Here is a 17891-nt window from a genome sequence, read left to right on the forward strand (position 1 = left end):
TGGGACCATTCTACTACTCTTCAAATCATCCTGTTCTACTACTCTTCTCAAATCACCGTATTCTACTACTCTTATCACCAATGGGAACCATCGACACGGCCGGCTAGCCTATCTTCCAAGGAGCATCTTCCAGAGTGAACAACAGTAGAAGACGGGGGAGGGGGGGACCCCTTTTGGACAATCAGAGCCTTACAAGCGTGCCGCGGAAAGGCCAACACCCTTCCTAAAGAGGGTTGGTTCCGACAGAGATCCATGGCGAACAAAGGCATTTAAATGTAAATACATTCATTATTTCTCACTCCGAATGGGCGGCAGTTTGTGTTCAAAGTATAGGATTACTGTGAGAATAGTTCCTAAAATGTATCGACGATAAGTGGCTACGACTGTTCAGAATGATGATATGATACGGGGTTATGATTAATAAGTTTACTGTTTTATGGATGTGATAGGTAAAGACCTTTAGAGTTTAATTCGGGAGATGGTAACTCTTTAAACAACCGCTCTCGTGGTGCCCCAAATTCCTAATGAGTTAATTGTTACATGATTCATTTAATCGGGTAATAATTAAACATAGTTAGTTGATTAGATAAATAACAGTCATCAGATTAATAAAAGTAAAGTCACAAAACGTTTTAAGTGTTTTAAATGTATTTTTGAAAAATTCCAATATGGTTTTCGTGCCACCACAGCACAGAGACAGCCGAATGCCACATGCTTCCACTTATATCCTGTTAGGGCTAGGGGGCAGTATTACACGGCCGGATAAAAAACGTACCCGATTTAATCTGGTTATTACTACTGCCCAGAAACTAGAATATGCATATAATTATTGGCTTTGGATAGAAAACACCCTAAAGTTTCTAAAACTGTTTGAATGGTGTCTGTGAGTATAGCAGAACTCATATGGCAGGCAAAAACCTGAGAAGATTCTGTACAGGAAGTGCCCTCTCTGACCATTCCTTGGGCTTCTTGACTCTCTTTATTGAAAATGTAGGATCTTTGCTGTAATGTGACACTTCCTACGGCTCCCATAGGCTCTCAGAACCCGGTAAAAAGCTGAATGATGTCTTTGCAGCCCCTGGCTGAAAAACATTAGCGCCTTTGGTAAGTGGTCTATCAGAGGACAATGAGACTGAGGCGCGTGCACGAGGCGACCCCATGTTTTTATTTTCTCTCTGAACTAAAACACGGTTTCCCGGTCGGAATATTATCGCTTTTTTACGAGAAAAATGGCATAAAAATTGATTTTAAACAGCGGTTGACATGCTTCGAAGTACGGTAATGGAATATTTAGAATTTTTTTGTCACGAAACGCGTCGGGCGCGTCACCCTTCTTTACCCTTTCGGATAGTGTCTTGAACGCATGAACAAAACAGAGGATATTTGAACATAACTATGGATTATTTTGAACCAAACCAACATTTGTTATTGAAGTAGAAGTCCTGGGAGTGCATTCTGATGAAGAACAGCAAAGGTAATAACATTTGTCTTATAGTAAATCTGACTTTGGTGAGGGCTAAACTTGGTGGGTGTCTAAATAGCTAGCCCTGTGATGCCGGGCTATCTACTCAGAATATTGCAAAATGTGCTTTCACCGAAAAGCTATTTTAAAATCGGACATAGCGAGTGCATAAAGGAGTTCTGTATCTATAATTCTTAAAATAATTGCTATGTTTTTTGTGAACGTTTATCGTGAGTAATTTACTAAATTCACCGGAAGTTTGCGGGGGGGTATGCTAGTTCTGAACGTCACATGCTAATGTAAAAAGCTGGTTTTTGATATAAATATGAACTTGATTGAACAAAACATGCATGTATTGTATAACATAATGTCCTAGGATTGTCATCTGATGAAGATCATCAAAGGTTAGTGCTGCATTTAGCTGTGGTTTGGGTTTATGTGACATTATATGCTAGCTTGAAAAATGGGTGTCTGATTATTTCTGGCAGGGTACTCTGCTGACATCATCTAATGTTTTGCTTTCGTTGTAAAGCCTTTTTGAAATCGGACAGTGTGGTTAGATTAACGAAAGTCTTGTCTTTAAAATGGTGTAAAATAGTCATATGTTTGAGAAATTGAAGTAATAGCATTTCTAAGGTATTTCAATATCGCGCCACGGGATTACACTGGCTGTTGCGTAGGTGGGACGAAATCGTCCCACCTAGCCCAGAGAGGATATCAGTACATTGTAACAGCCCAGTGGCGTGTATTTATGGATGCCAAGGGAAGCAAGGGATCCCCAAAAAATAGACCAAGAAAAAAAGATGTATTTTTCATCTCTCTGCGTTTCATAATTTTTCTTCAATTCGCAAGAGGCTGAATGTACTGTATCTCACCGGAGAAAGCATCTGAGGGCGCGAAACAGTGCCCATCTGTCTCTGTATGTGTAGGACATCTATCTGATGCTGTCTTCTCCAAAAGAGTATGACATTGTTGCCGCCAGTAGCACTGACTGCAAGGGAAACCAGCGAGCATTTGGCCAAAGATTTTTTTTATCTAAACCAAGATGGACCACAGCCTGTCCTTTCCAATGGGAACAAATGAGTCATGGTGGGCAGAACAAGCAAGGAGGTGGGAAGAGCTGACACGACTTCCGCCGAAGTTGGGTCCTCTCCTTGTTCGGGCGGCGCTCGGCGGTCCACTTTTCATTTTCCATGTGTTTTGTCTTGTTTTTCCTCACACCTGGTTTCAATTCCCTCAATCACTTGTTGTGTATTTAACCCTCTGTTCCCCCCATGTCTTTGTGTGGGATTGTTTATTGTAAGTGCTTGTGCACGTGGTGATTGGTGCGCGACGGGTTTTTGTACCCATATCTTGTTATTTTTTATGCCGTTGGTTTTGCTATTAAACTGCTCCGGCTATTACCAAGTTCTGCTCTCCTGCGTCTGACTTCCCTGCCACCAGTTACGCACCCCTTACAAGAGCCAAGCACGAGCTAGCGAGATCCTATTGGCCCGTTCTAGCATGAGTTCCACTTATTTGTTGTTTTTGTTGTTTTTTAAAGTAAAAAATTATACAAATTAAATCTAAGCAGCCGATTAATTTGTTATTTTTTTCTATCTCTCAGGCCATATTCCCATTGCTATAGTTATAGTTATTACATCATGTAATGAATGTAGTGCTCAGTAGAAAGTATATTTACTGGCAAATTGTAGCTAGCCATCAAGTGATTCTATGGAAATCAAGTCCAGTCTGCTGTAGAACTCGACATTGTGTAATACAACTCTCGTTGTACTGAACGGGACTACAGGACTTTGTTTGCTTTGTTTATAAAATAAATGACACAGTTAAATATTGGTGTAAGATATGATGATGAAATGCTAAGTATCCTTTTATATCCTGATGATATTATTTTGATGGCAGAAACTGAACAAGACCTGCAGAAAATGTTATAATGTGCAGTCAATTGGTGTAAAAGATGGAGACCCATGATCAACCAGACAAAAACATACAGTGAGGGAAAAAAGTATTTTATCCCCTGCTGATTTTGTACGTTTGCCCACTGACAAAGAAATGATCAGTCTATAATTTTAATGGTAGGTTTATTTGAACAGTGAGAGACAGAATAACAACAAAAAAATCCAGTAAAACGCATGTCAAAAATGTTATAAATTGATTTACATTTTAATGAGGGAAATAAGTATTTGACCCCCTCTCAATCAGAAAGATTTCTGGCTCCCAGGTGTCTTTTATACAGGTAACGAGCTGAGATTAGGAGCACACTCTTAAAGGGAGTGCTCCTAATCACAGCTTGTTACCTGTATAAAAGACACCTGTCCACAGAAGCAATCAATCAATCAGATTCCATACTCTCTACCGTGGCCAAGACCAAAGAGCTCTCCAAGGATGTCAGGGACAAGATTGTAGACCTACACAAGGCTGGAATGGGCTACAAGACCATCGCCAAGCAGCTTGGTGAGAAGGTGACAACAGTTGGTGCGATTATTCGCAAATGGAAGAAACACAAAAGAACTGTCAATCTCCCTCGGCCTGGGGCTCCATGCAAGATCTCACCTCGTGGAGTTGCAATGACCATGAGAACGGTGAGGAATCAGCCCAGAACAACACGGGAGGATCTTGTCAATGATCTCAAGGCAGCTGGGACCATAGTCACCAAGAAAACAATTGGTAACACACTACGCCATGAAGGACTGAAATCCTGCAGCGCCCGCAAGATCCCCCTGCTCAAGAAAGCACATATACATGCCAATCTGAAGTTTGCCAATGAACATCTGAATGATTCAGAGGACAACTGGGTGAAAGTGTTGTGGTCAGATGAGACCAAAATGGAGCTCTTTGGCATCAACTCAACTCGCCGTGTTTGTAGGAGGAGGAATGCTGCCTATAACCCAAGAACACCATCCCCACAGTCAAACATGGAGGTGGAAACATTATGCTTTGGGGGTGTTTTCTGCTAAGGGGAAAGGACAACTTCACCGCATCAAAGGGACGATGGACGGGGCCATGTACCGTCAAATCTTGGGGGAGAACCTCCTTCCTTCAGCCAGGGCATTGAAAATGGGTCGTGGATGGGTATTCCAGCCTGACAATGACCCAAAACACATGGCCAAGGCAACAAAGGAGTGGCTCAAGAAGAAGCACATTAAGGTCCTGGAGTGGCCTAGCCAGTCTCCAGACCTTAATCCCATAGAAAATCTGTGGAGGGAGCTGAAGGTTCGAGTTGCCAAACGTCAACCTCGAAACCTTAATGACTTGGAGAAGATCTGCAAAGAGGAGTGGGACAAAATCCCTCCTGAGATGTGTGCAAACCTGGTGGCCAACTACAAGAAACGTCTGACCTCTGTGATTGCCAACAAGGGTTTTGCCACCAAGTACTAAGTCATGTTTTGCAGAGGGGTCAAATACTTATTTCCCTCATTAAAATGCAAATCAATTTATAACATTTTTGACATGTGTTTTTCAGGATTTTTTTGTTGTTATTCTGTCTCTCACTGTTCAAATAAACCTACCATTAAAATGATAGACTGATCATTTCTTTGTACAAAATCAGGAGGGGATCAAATACTTTTTTCCCTCACTGTAGATAATGCATTTTATCAAACCAGGTACTAAGAGAAGTGTTTTTCAGTTTTGTTTTGGTGAGGCATTCTTGAATTTACAAGCATTTAGAAATATTTGGGTATTTTTATTGATGAACATATTTCCTTTCTAAATGGAACATGACCGACTCAGAAAGTAGAGCTCTTGGGGGAGTTATAGGAAAAACAAAAACACTCAAAGATATTGGTTATGTTACGTATTCCAAACTGTATCAGACATGCGTGTGTCCTGTTCTGGACTATTCATCAGGAGTGTGGGGTGCTAAGATGTATTTTAGAAAGGAACATGTCCATAACAGAGCAGTATGTTACTTTTTAGGTGTCCACAAGTTTGCACCTATACTTGCAATAACTGGGGACATGGACTGGGAACCCTGTGACGTGAGATGGAATGCGTGTATGGTGAGACTGCCAGAATAGCTAGTAAAGTTTTTCAATGGGATCTGTCCATAGAGACAGCCTGGACAACTAAAATGTCTGACCTTTTTCAACAGTCTGTACAAAAAACGAATTAAGGGAGACATAGATATGATTAAAAAACAACTGATGCAATACTGAAAAAACGGGTGGAGGAGATTAATCATAAACCCAAATTGAGAACCTTTTGTTTGATTATGGGTGAATTTGTGTGTGAGCGATATATCATGTATAACCTACCTAAAAGCAAGAGATCACTATGTGCACAGGTCAGATCAGGGATATTACCTCTGCGTATTGAAACAGGTCAGATCAGGGATATTACCTCTGTGTATTGAAACAGCTATAATCAGGGATATTCCCTCTGCGTATTGAACAGGTAAGATCAGGGATATTGTCTCTGCGTATTGAAACAGGTCAGATCAGGGATATTGTCTCTGCGTATTGAAACAGCTATGATCAGGGATATTCCCTCTGCGTATTGAAACAGGTCAAATCAGGGATATTACCTCTGCGTAATGAAACAGGTCAGATCAGGGATATTCCCTCTGCGTATTGAAACAGGTCAGATCAGGGATATTGTCTCTGCGTATTGAAACAGCTATAATCAGGGATATTCCCTCTGCGTATTGAACAGGTAAGATCAGGGATATTGTCTCTGCGTATTGAAACAGGTAAATCAGGGATATTGCGTCTGCGTATTGAAACAGGTCAGATCAGGGATATTGTCTCTGCGTATTGAACAGGTCAGATCAGGGATATTGTCTCTGCGTATTGAAACAGGTAAATCAAGGATATTGCGTCTGCGTATTGAACAGGTCAGATCAGGGATATTGTCTCTGCGTATTGAAACATGTAAATCAGGGATATTGCGTCTGCGTATTGAAACAGGTCAGACCAGGGATATTGCGTCTGCGTATTGAAACAGGTAAATCAGGGATATTGCGTCTGCGTATTGAACAGGTCAGATCAGGGATATTGTCTCTGCGTATTGAAACAGGTAAGATCAGGGATATTGCGTCTGCGTATTGAAACAGGTCAGTATTGTGGTGAAATGGAAGAGGAAAGACTATGTAACCTTGAAGAAATAGAGAATGAATCTCAGTTCATCCTCTACGATATACGCTTGCTCTTATTCCAGAAAGCACACCAGATATACACTGGCATTATGTGGCTGAGTGATGAGGAGACATTTAAGTGTTTTTTTGTCCATTGTGTATTTAGATAAATCCTGGAATAAAAGAAAAAGGGCTACCTAGAATTAAATTGTAAAAATATTTCGCTTCTATGTGGTAAATGTCATGTGTGTGTATATAGATTGTGTATAGGCTTGTCTCCCATATGTATATATATATTTTTTTTGCCAGACTGGTTTCAAGTGACTTAAGTTTCTTTTTATTTCTGTATTTATTTATTTGTCTGTCTGTCTGTATGTATATATGTATGTATATTATTTTACTGCTCTAGGGACGTAATTATTGTTTGGATAACCTTATTTACTATTATGTATAGATTATTATATATTTTTTTCACTCTTTATGCAATGCAGAGAACACCGGAAGAAGAATTATCATTTAATTACCATAGTGAATTATTGTAATGTTTGTTTATGTGTCAATTAATCCCGTAAGGGATGGGTTGCCAATTGGCGATTTGACACGAAAATAACATTTCATTAATTAATTTGACAAAATCGGTATCCCTTCTAGACATGACCAGTGGAGACTGCTTTGAAGCTCCCGCGGCTTTGGAAAACAGGAAGTAGAATGACGTTTGTTATTACAGTCACATGCTCAAGTCAAACTCGATCAGCTGACTGCATTCCTTCCCTTTTTGATGGTTCGATTTTTCTTCTCCAGTTATACGATTTCTGGGGGTGAATAGCATTATTTATATTATTCAGACCGTTTGTCGTCAATTGTAAACACCAACCTGAAGGTAGTGTTGTGAGATCGCCCGCAAAATATCGCGGTTTGGGTGATTGAGTGGATCATGAACGGACACGCCATTCTCTACACCGGGGTCACTTTGGCCTTCTGGAGTACTATTCTCATCGTCGGTAAGACAACGTTGTATATTTGCTAGCTAATGTAATGGGTTTAGTTAGCTAATGATGATGGCAAAAATATACTTTATTTAATTAAAAAAGCACTCGTTTGTATTTATTGATTGTGAATGTCTTTGCTTGACAGATACTGTGCTGACTTGCTAACTAACGTGACGTTATCCCGCTGCGCTACTAGTTAGTAGTAGTTAAGTTGGCTCTGCAGTGATGTGATGGCTAGTTCACATATGTCATAATGTTTCAGGATCCCTAGTTATTTAGCTTTCTAGCTTCCTTGCATTGTATATTGTTATTTACGCTTGTGGACCTGCCGTCCAAAAACTTGTTTAGCCATTTGTTTGTAAGAATTTGACAAAATGCTTACAGGAAGTAACGTAGCTAGCTAACTAGTTAATGTTAACTAGCAAGCGAGTAAACTAACTAATGTTCGACTGCATAATATAAGGCTACCCTGCACTAACAGCATAACTTTTTACTATAGAAAACGTATATACCACAACATGGCTAAATAAATCAAGCTAGCTTAGTTTCTACAGTCAGAAAAATAGGAACCTAAGCACTTCTCGTGTGAGGGTGAACTATCACACTTACCTTCTGACATTTTTTATAATTTCTCGGGCACAATTTGGTTCTGTAACTCAGTGGCTTGACATTGCATGTACTGTACAGAACTGTTCTGTACTGCAACACACATACATGTACATACAGTGCATAAACTCATGGAAACGTTTCCACTTTTATTCTGCGTTGGTGATATTTTTCAGGTATCTGCTACACAATCTTCGACCTTGGATTCCGCTTCGATGTGGCGTGGTTAGTATGACAGTCTCTTGTCTTAGTTAGAACAGTAGGATATATCATAGGCATAAGAATATAGGCTAACATTCTGAGTCTGGTGCTGATTACTAATAGAATTCCAGTCAGGTGGTATTTCAGAAGTGTTGACCTAGACTAAAGCTTAGATTGTTTGATTTTCATGGTAAAATGGTACTCTCTCCCTCAGGTTCTTGACAGAAACGTCGCCCTTTATGTGGGCGAACCTTGGGATTGGCTTGGCCATCTCGCTCTCTGTTGTCGGAGCAGCTTGGTGAGTATTCTTAATTTCCCCCTTTTGAATGTTGCATCAGAAGAGATTGTCCAATATGAATAGGGAAGTTCTGAAATTAGACTTGAAAATTCAAATAGCAACTCGTGTCTTGTCCCCATCCTCTTCCCTATTTCATGCAGGCTAAATTACTACTCCTGGATGGCAGGAGTATTATTTTAGTGTATCACTGTTTTTATGTTCTGCTTTATGTAGGGTTGGTCCAATTTTTATGATTAAATCGAATATAGTGATTTGACATTGACGATATATTGTGATGTGCTAGACTATACTCTACTTGAACTTTACAAATCAATACTGTGCAGTTTTATTAGTTAAGCGGTATCAATGTGTTAAATGATGTCTACATTTAATTAACTAAGCATTCTTTTTTCACCAAACTAAGATTATTAAGTGAGAATGCGACTATAATTTTGAAAATAACTGTAAATTACACAGTCTGGAATAATCTAGTCATTAACGCCGCAAAACGATTATATCGGATATTGCAATATTTTGAATAACATATTGTAGAAGAGGTCCCCCAGGTATCATCCAAACCTAGTTTTATGTTCATAATGAATTTTGTCCTCCTTGTTTTACAGGGGCATTTACATCACGGGTTCCAGCATCATAGGAGGTGGTGTAAAAGCACCACGGATTAAAACAAAGAATTTGGTCAGGTAAGATATTCAAAGTGAAAATATGTCATTATGGGCCGGTTTCTCAGTCTCAGATTAAGTTTAATTTATTAAGTAAAAATGCTTTTTAGTCAAAATCTAGGCTTAATTTTTGTCTGTATTTGCGTACGTGTATATATACATTCCAAAGTTTGGACACACCTATTCATTCCAGGGTTTTTCTTAATTTTTTACTATCTTCTACATTGTAGAATAATGGTGAAGACATCAAAACTATGAAATTACACATATGGTCCCCGAGTGGCGCAGCGGTTTAGGGCACTGCATCTCAGTGCTAGAGGCATCACTACAGACCCTGATTCGATCCCGGGCTGTATCACAACCGGCCGTGATCGGGAGTCCCATAGGGCGGCGCACAATTGGCCCAGCGTCATGAGGGTTTGGCCGGTGTAGGCCGTCATTGTAAAATAAGAATTTGTTCTTAACTGACTTGCCTAGTTAAATAAAGGTTAAAATAAAAATATGGAATTATGTAGTAATCACAAAAGTGATAAACAAATCAAAATAGATTTGAGATTTGAGATTCTTCAAAGTAGCTACCCTTTGCCTGGACAGCTTTGCACACTTCGCATTCTCTCAACCAGCGTCATGAGGTAGTCATCTGGAATGCATTTCAATTAACAGGTGTGCCATGTTAAATTGTGGAATTTCTTTCCTTAATGTGTTTGAGCCTGTTAATTGTGATGTGACAAGGTAGGGGTGGTATACAGAAGATAGCCCTATTTGGTAAAAGACCAGGTCCATATTATGGCAAGAACAGCTCAAACAAGCATAGAGAAACGACAGTCCATCATTACTTTAAGACAAGAAGGTCAGTCAATCTGGAAAATTTCAACGACTTTGAAAGTTTCTTCAGGTGCCGTTGCAAAAACCATCAAGCGCTATGATGAAACTGGCTTTCATGAGCACCGCCGCAGGAAAGGAAGACCCAGAGTTACCTCTGCTACAGAGAATAAGTTAGTTACCAGCCTCAAATTGCAGCCCAAATAAAAGCTTTAGAGTTCAAGTAACAGACATCTCAACCTCGACTAACCGGTTCCCCCGCACATTGACTCTGTACCTGTACCCTCTTTTTATATAGCCTCGCTATTGTTATTTTACTGCTGCTCTTTAATTATTTGTGACTTTTTTTTTCTTATTATTTACTTTTTTGGGGGTATATTTTTTTTTATTTATTTATTTTAACTGCATTGCTGGTTAAGGGCTTGTAAGTAAGCATTTCACTGTAAGGTCTACACCTGTTGTATTCGGTGCATGTGGCATACGATTTGATTTGATCAATGCCTCAAAGGAGACTGTGAATCAGGCCTTCATGGTCAAATTGCTGCAAGGAAACTACTAAAGGACACTAGTAAAAAGAAGAGACTTGCTTGGGCCAAGAAACATGAGCAATGGACATTAGACTGGTTGAAATCTGTCCTTTGGACTGATGTGTATGTTGAAGTCGGAAGTTTACATACACTTAGGTTGGAGTCATTAAAACTCGTTTTTCAACCACACCACAAATTTCTTGTTAACAAACTATAGTTTTGGCAAGTCGGTTAGGACATCTACTTTGTGCATGACAGAAGTAATTTTTCCAACAATTGTTTACAGACAGATTATTTCACTTATAATTCACTGTATCATAATTCCAGTGGGTCAGAAATTTACATACACTAAATTGACTGTGCCTTTAAACAGCTTGTAAAATTCCAGAAAATTATGTTATGGCTTTAGAAGCTTCTGATCGGCTAGACAATTGTAGACCTCCACAAGTCTGGTTCATCCTTGGGAGAAATTTCCAAATGCCTGAAGGTACCACGTTCATCTGTACAAACAATAGTACGCAAATACAAACACCATGGGACCACGCAGCCGTCATACCGCTCAGGAAGGAGACGCGTTCTGTCTCGTAGAGATGAACGTACTTTGATGGGAAAAGTGCAAATCAATCCCAGAACAACAGCAAATGACCTTGTGAAGATGCTGGAGGAAACAGGTACAAAAGTATCTACACTGCTCAAAAAATAAAGGGAACACTAAAATAACACATCCTAGATCTGAATGAATGAAATAATCTTCTTAAATACTTTTTTCTTTACATAGTTGAATGTGCTGACAACAAAATCACACAAAAATAATCAATGGAAATCCAATTTATCAACCCATGGAGGTCTGGATTTGGAATCACACTCAAAGTAGTGTGGAAAACCACACTACAGGCTGATCCAGCTTTGATGTAATGTCCTTAAAACAAGTCAAAATGAGGCTCAGTAGTGTGTGTGGCCTCCACGTGCCTGTATGACCTCCCTACAACGCCTGGGCATGCTCCTGATGAGGTGGCGGATGGTCACCTGAGGGATCTCCTCCCAGACCTGGACTAAAGCATCCACCAACTCCTGGACAGTCTGTGGTGCAACGTGGCATTGGTGGATGGAGCGAGACATGATGTCCCAGATGTGCTCAATTGGATTCAGGTCTGGGGAACGGGCGGGCCAGTCCATAGCATCAATGCCTTCCTCTTGCAGGAACTGCTGACACACTCCAGCCACATGAGGTCTAGCATTGTCTTGCATTAGGAGGAACCCAGGGCCAACCGCACCAGCATAGGGTCTCACAAGGGGTCTGAGGATCTCATCTCGGTACCTAATGGCAGTCAGGCTACCTCTGGCGAGCACATGGAGGGCTGTGCGGCCCCCAAAGAAATGCCACCCCACACCATGACTGACCCACCGCCAAACCGGTCATGCTGGAGGATGTTGCAGGCAGCAGAACGTTCTCCACGGGCGTCTCCAGACTCTGTCACGTCTGTCACATGTGCTCAGTGTGAACCTGCTTTCATCTGTGAAGAGCACAGGGCGCCAGTGGCGAATTTGCCAATCTTGGTGTTCTCTGGCAAATGCCAAACGTCCTGCACGGTGTTGGGCTGTAAGCACAACCCCCACCTGTGGACGTCGGGCCCTCATACCACCCTCATGGAGTCTGTTTCTGACCGTTTGAGCAGACACATGCACATTTGTGGCCTGCTGGAGGTCATTTTGCAGGGCTCTGGCAGTGCTTCTCCTGCTCCTCCTTGCACAAAGTCAGAGGTAGCGGTCCTGCTGCTGGGTTGTTGCCCTCCTACGGCCTCCTCCATGTCTCCTGATGTACTGGCCTGTCTCCTGGTAGCGCCTCCATGCTCTGGACACTACGCTGACAGACACAGCAAACCTTCTTGCCACAGCTCACATTGATGTGCCATCCTGGATGAGCTGCACTACCTGAGCCACTTGTGTGGGTTGTAGACTCCGTCTCATGCTACCACTAGAGTGAAAGCACCGGCAGCATTCAAAAGTGACCAAAACATCAGCCAGGAAGCATAGGAACTGAGAAGTGGTCTGTGGTCACCACCTGCAGAACCACTCCTTTATTGAGGGTGTCTTGCTAATTGCCTATAATTTCCACCTGTTGTCGATTCCATTTGCACAACAGCATATGACATTTGTCAATCAGTGTTGCTTCCTAAGTGGACAGTTTGATTTCACAGAAGTGTGATTGACTTGGAGTTACACTGTGTTGTTTAAGTGTTCCCTTAATCTTTTTGAGCAGTGTATATCCACAGTAAAACGCATCCTATATCGACATAACCTGAAAGGCCACTCAGCAAGGAAGAAGCCACTGCTCCAAAACCGCCATAAAAAAGCCAGACTACGGTTTGCAACTGCACATGGGGTCAAAGACCATACTTTTTGGAGAATGTCCTCTGGTCTGATGAAACAAATAGAACTGTTTGGCCATAATGACCATCGTTATGTGTGGAGGAGAAATGGGGAGGCTTGCAAGCCAAAGAACACCATCCCAACCGTGAAGCCCGGGGGTGGCAGCATCATGTTGTGGGGGTGCTTTGCTGCAGGAGGGACTGGTGCACATCACAAAATAGATGGCATCATGAGGGAGGAAAATGATGTGGATATATTGAAGCAACATCTCATGACATCAGTCAGGAAGTTAAAGCTTGGTCGCAAATGGGTCTTCCGAATGGACAATGAGCCCAAGCATACTTCCAAAGTTGTGGCAAAATGGCTTAAGGACAACAAAGTCAAGGTATTGGAGTGGCCATCACAAAGCCCTGACCTCAATCCTAACGAAAATATGTGGGCAGAACTGAAAAAGTGTGTGCAAGCAAGGAGGCCTACAAACCTGACTCCGTTACACCAGCTCTGTCAGGAGGAATGGGCCAAAATTCACCCAACTTATTGTGTGAAGCTTGTGGAAGGCTAACCAAAACATTTGAGTTAAACAATATAAAGTCAATGCTACCAAATACTGAGTGTATGTAAACTTCTGACCCACTGGGAATGTGATGAAAGAAATAAAAGCTGAAATAAATAATTCTCTCTACTATTATTCTGACATTTTCAAGTTCTTAAATTAAAGTGGTGAATCTAATTGACCTAAGACAGGGGATTTTTACTAGGATTAAATGTCAGGAATTGTGAAAAACTGAGTTTAAATGTATTTGGCTAAGGTGTATGTAAACTTCTGACTTCAACTGTATGTATTGTATTGATAAGACCGCAGTCTTTCCCATCAATGTATTGTGTTAAATGCTATTGTCTCGTCCTGTCCCCACAGCATTATCTTCTGCGAGGCCGTAGCTATATATGGGATCATCATGGCAATCGTGATAAGTAACATGGCTGAGGTAAGCATGAGAGGTGGCTTATGATATGATAATCATTTGTGTCCTTTTTAACAGTGGTGGGAAAAAGTACCCAATTGTCATACTTGAGTAAAAGTAAAGATTCCTTAATAGAAAATGACTCAAGTGAATGTCACCCAATAAAATACTGCTTGAGTAAAAGTCTAGTTAGTTTTAAATATACTTAAATATCAAAAGTAAATGTATTTGCTAAAATATTTTTACTTATCAAAGGTAAGAGAACCAGATGGTATAATTTTCTTGTTTTTAATATTTACGGATGGCCAGGGGCACACTCCAATACTCAGACATAATTTATAAATGAAGCATTTGTGTTAAGTGAGTCCGCCAGATCAGAGGCAGTAGGGATGACCAGGGTTGTTCTCTTGAGTGTGAATTGGACCATTTTCTGTCGTGCTCAGCATTCAAAATGTAAAGAGTTCTTTTGGGTGTCAGGGAAAATGTATGGAGTAAAAAGTACATGATTTTCTTTAAGAATGTAGTGAAGTAAAAGTTGTCAAATATAGAAATCGTAAAGTACAGATACCCCCCCAAAAACGACTTAAGTAGTGGTGTAAAGTACTTATCACTAGTGACTATGGTGATATAGTATTAAGATGTTTTTATCCCAAATGGCACCCTATTCCCTATATAGTGTACTCCTTTTGGTCAAAAGTAGTGCAATGAATAGGAAATAGGGTACCATTAGGGACTGAACCTGTGATAACTAGCCGTAGCCTCAGGAAGGGCCATCTTGGAGAACGGCCTTGAATCTTTCTTCAGGCTTACTGATGTATGATACTGTAGTAGACAGTTCCAATTTTATTAGAGACATCATTCTATTTCTTTCCACCTCATCTTTCCCTTTATAGAGCTTTAGCGGCACTACACCAGAGACCATTGGTGCAAGGAACTACCAAGCAGGTAAGAAGATAATTGCCGACATTGGTTGTTAATTAGCCTGTTTGGCATGACCATGAGTGACAAGGAGTTGGCATGATGGCACTCAGGCTAGTCGTTGATTGGAAGTCGAACGTGTTCTTAATTTCCAATGATATAAAGGCAAACTCAACATTAGATGTAAAGTAGACACATTTTGCCATTGGCTTCAATAGCTCAAATGATTTACATTTACATTTACATTGTAAATGATAAAATACAATTTCAGGCTATAAAGTAAAGACTGTGCTGATAGTGTTCTTTCCTGACAGGCTACTCCATGTTTGGTGCTGGTCTTACTGTGGGCTTCTCCAACCTCTTCTGTGGCATCTGTGTTGGCATCGTTGGGAGTGGAGCCGCCCTGGCTGATGCCCAGAACGGCAGCCTCTTCGTCAAAATCCTTATTGTGGAAATCTTCGGCAGTGCGATTGGGCTATTTGGAGTGATTGTAGCCATCTTGCAGGTAACTGACATTCTTTTGACACAGTTTTCATCCTTTGATTGGTTGAATAGCATAATCATTCTGTAGCTGATTGCATGAACTGAATATAGGTTTACTTCTTCTAGTTTTTTTCTTATTACATAATCAAATATATGTATTTTCTTATAGACGTCGAAAGTAAAAATGGGTGACTAGAAGATGTATCCGCAAGACATAAGATCACGATGACAAGATCAATGGAAGACAAAGCTGGAGAAGCAGATGGATTGTGTAAATACATAGTAAATTATTGAAATGTCTTTTTTGTCTGTGATTGTTTTTAACCATTTGCTGAAGAGTGACATATTTGCACCATTTTGTCTTAAAGGAATGCAACCGAAAGGTTAGATTAAACTGCAAGTGTTTAAGACAAAATCCTATCCCTTTTGAATAAAATTCATGTTCGTATTACCGTAGTTATAGGAAAAAAGTAATTAATCTCTAGCAAACCTCTGGGCATTCCCCACATACTTTTACTGTTGTATCAATTACATTCAGTAGTAGTAGGGACATTTATAATTTATTTTTATTGGATTTCTTTAAAGCCATATTTTGGCAATGAGGCCCTGTCTACTTCCCCTAGAGTCAGATAAACTCATGGATGCCCTTTTCATGAATATGTGTCCAGTATGAAGGAAGTTAGTTTCATGAGCCAACGCAAATCCGTAAAGAGCTGTTCTGTTCATTACATGGAATTGTGATAAATGCCTGTAAAAAAATTGTTTGAAGTATTGAAATGTTAGTATGCAAAAGTCATGGTATAACAAAGCAAATTATTATATTTATGGCTAATGTAATCCATAATGTTTTTCACTAGTTTCAGTTACTATATATTTATCAATGACTGGTGTAAGTAACCAGTACTATAGTAACACTAAATGAATCAAAATGTATTGATACAAAGGTGATCTAAAGAGATATTACTCTGAAATGGTAATTCTTGGTTGTTTGACATTAGTCAGCTGTCATTCGTTTAATTTGTGTGGATGTATGCATACCATTTTGGTTGGCACTCTTCGCTTCTGATTGGTTAAAAATGAGAATAGTACATTTGTGTGTGTGTGTGTGTATATAAAGGGTCTGTTGTTTTGTGAACTATGAGGGTGTTTACCATTCTATGTACCTTAGCTTGGGTTGTCAGATTTTTTGTTGTTGATGCAAGTGGTCTTTATCCACAGTGAATGAGCTGTGGCTGAATATACATGTATTTGATTTTAAGTGACCATCTATTTTTTTTCGTTCTTTCCTTCTCAGATTGGTCTGTAACCCCCTGTTAACTATCTGTGGAGAGTGAGAAATGTAGCGGTTTTCTTCAAGACCATTTACCCGTGTACATTATTCTGCTTTCCTTCTGTTTTTGTGTAACTTTGAGCTTGGATATGCCAAGCTCCTTGTCTTTTGAATGGGCTGACATGTATTATTTTGGAGAGATGGTACTCGAGCAGAACATCGATAAGAACTTCTGACCGGTTGGCCTTTTTCTTAGTCGTGCTTTTGTTGAATTTTTTTTGAATTTATTGAATTAGCTGCAACATCTATGTCCACCAGCGCTACTGATTTTAAGACATTTAGATTGAGCCTTTAAATGTTAAATACAATCCTTGAGTCTATTGTCAACTATATATAGGACATAGGGTGCCATTTGAGATGCACTTATGGAGGGCTCACACTGAGTCCCCATCCTCTCCTTACCAACCATTTTATTTAAATGATTCAGCGGTGTTCATTCCTTACTTTTGAACATTCCTTAATGACCTTTGGTGTAATACAGGGGTGGTCATCTTGGTCCTGGAGAGCCTTGGTACTGAAGCATTTTACTTCAATGGATAACATTTGGACTGTAAGTCCCAACTGTTGTTGGTTTCAAAGTATGCTGCTTGAGAGAGGGCCATGAATGCTCATGTCTTACTTTGAGAGACTAGGTCCTTGGTTGGCCACCTGTACTGTAGTGGTGTGTCATTCCTCATGTAAATGAAGATCACTAGACCATGAAGATCTCTAGACCATGCCTCTGTCTTTAGTGACTGTGTTTAATATGTTGTGGTGAATCCATTGTTTTGTCATGTGTAAAAGTGGGTCCTCTTGACTTAATTGTCCTTGAAAGAATAAAATACACCAAACTGACCGTTCAATCAACTGTATTTTATGAAGCTTTTTACATCAGCAGTTGTCACAAAGTGCTTTAGAGATACCTGCTGCCCTACCAAGCAAAAAGGCACTAACTGCTCATAGTGTGGAACTGAGAAAAATGGCTATTATTTACTCTGGTTTCACAGCATGACCCCCATTTTCTCCAAAACACAATACAATATAGGCAGGATACTTGTCCCCATGATTAAGCATGTATTTCATGTATCAGAAATGACATTAACTATTTTTTTGACCAAATGAGCAGTTTTTGCTTGGTAGGGCAGCCTGGCCTAGACCTCAGAGCAAGCAGGGGTGGAATCAGTGTCCAGGAAAAACTCCCTAAAAGGAAA

At 40.2% G+C, this 17891-nt stretch overlaps 1 protein-coding gene across 1 annotated transcript; it reads left to right on the forward strand.

Annotated features, from left to right (window-relative positions):
• Window positions 1-7319: 7319 nt before the first annotated feature.
• Window positions 7320-17540, forward strand: vato (Vacuolar ATP synthase 21 kDa proteolipid subunit). The gene is given in 8 exon segments (NM_001140549.1): window positions 7320-7537; window positions 8308-8356; window positions 8547-8630; window positions 9233-9310; window positions 13925-13994; window positions 14864-14915; window positions 15203-15393; window positions 15541-17540. Coding segments are annotated over 8 exon segments (618 nt in total). The 5' UTR covers window positions 7320-7470; the 3' UTR covers window positions 15568-17540.
• The last annotated feature ends 351 nt before the right edge of the window (window positions 17541-17891 follow it).

The sequence above is a fragment of the Salmo salar genome, chromosome ssa14, assembly GCF_905237065.1.
Source record: "Salmo salar chromosome ssa14, Ssal_v3.1, whole genome shotgun sequence".
Lineage (NCBI taxonomy): Eukaryota > Metazoa > Chordata > Actinopteri > Salmoniformes > Salmonidae > Salmo > Salmo salar.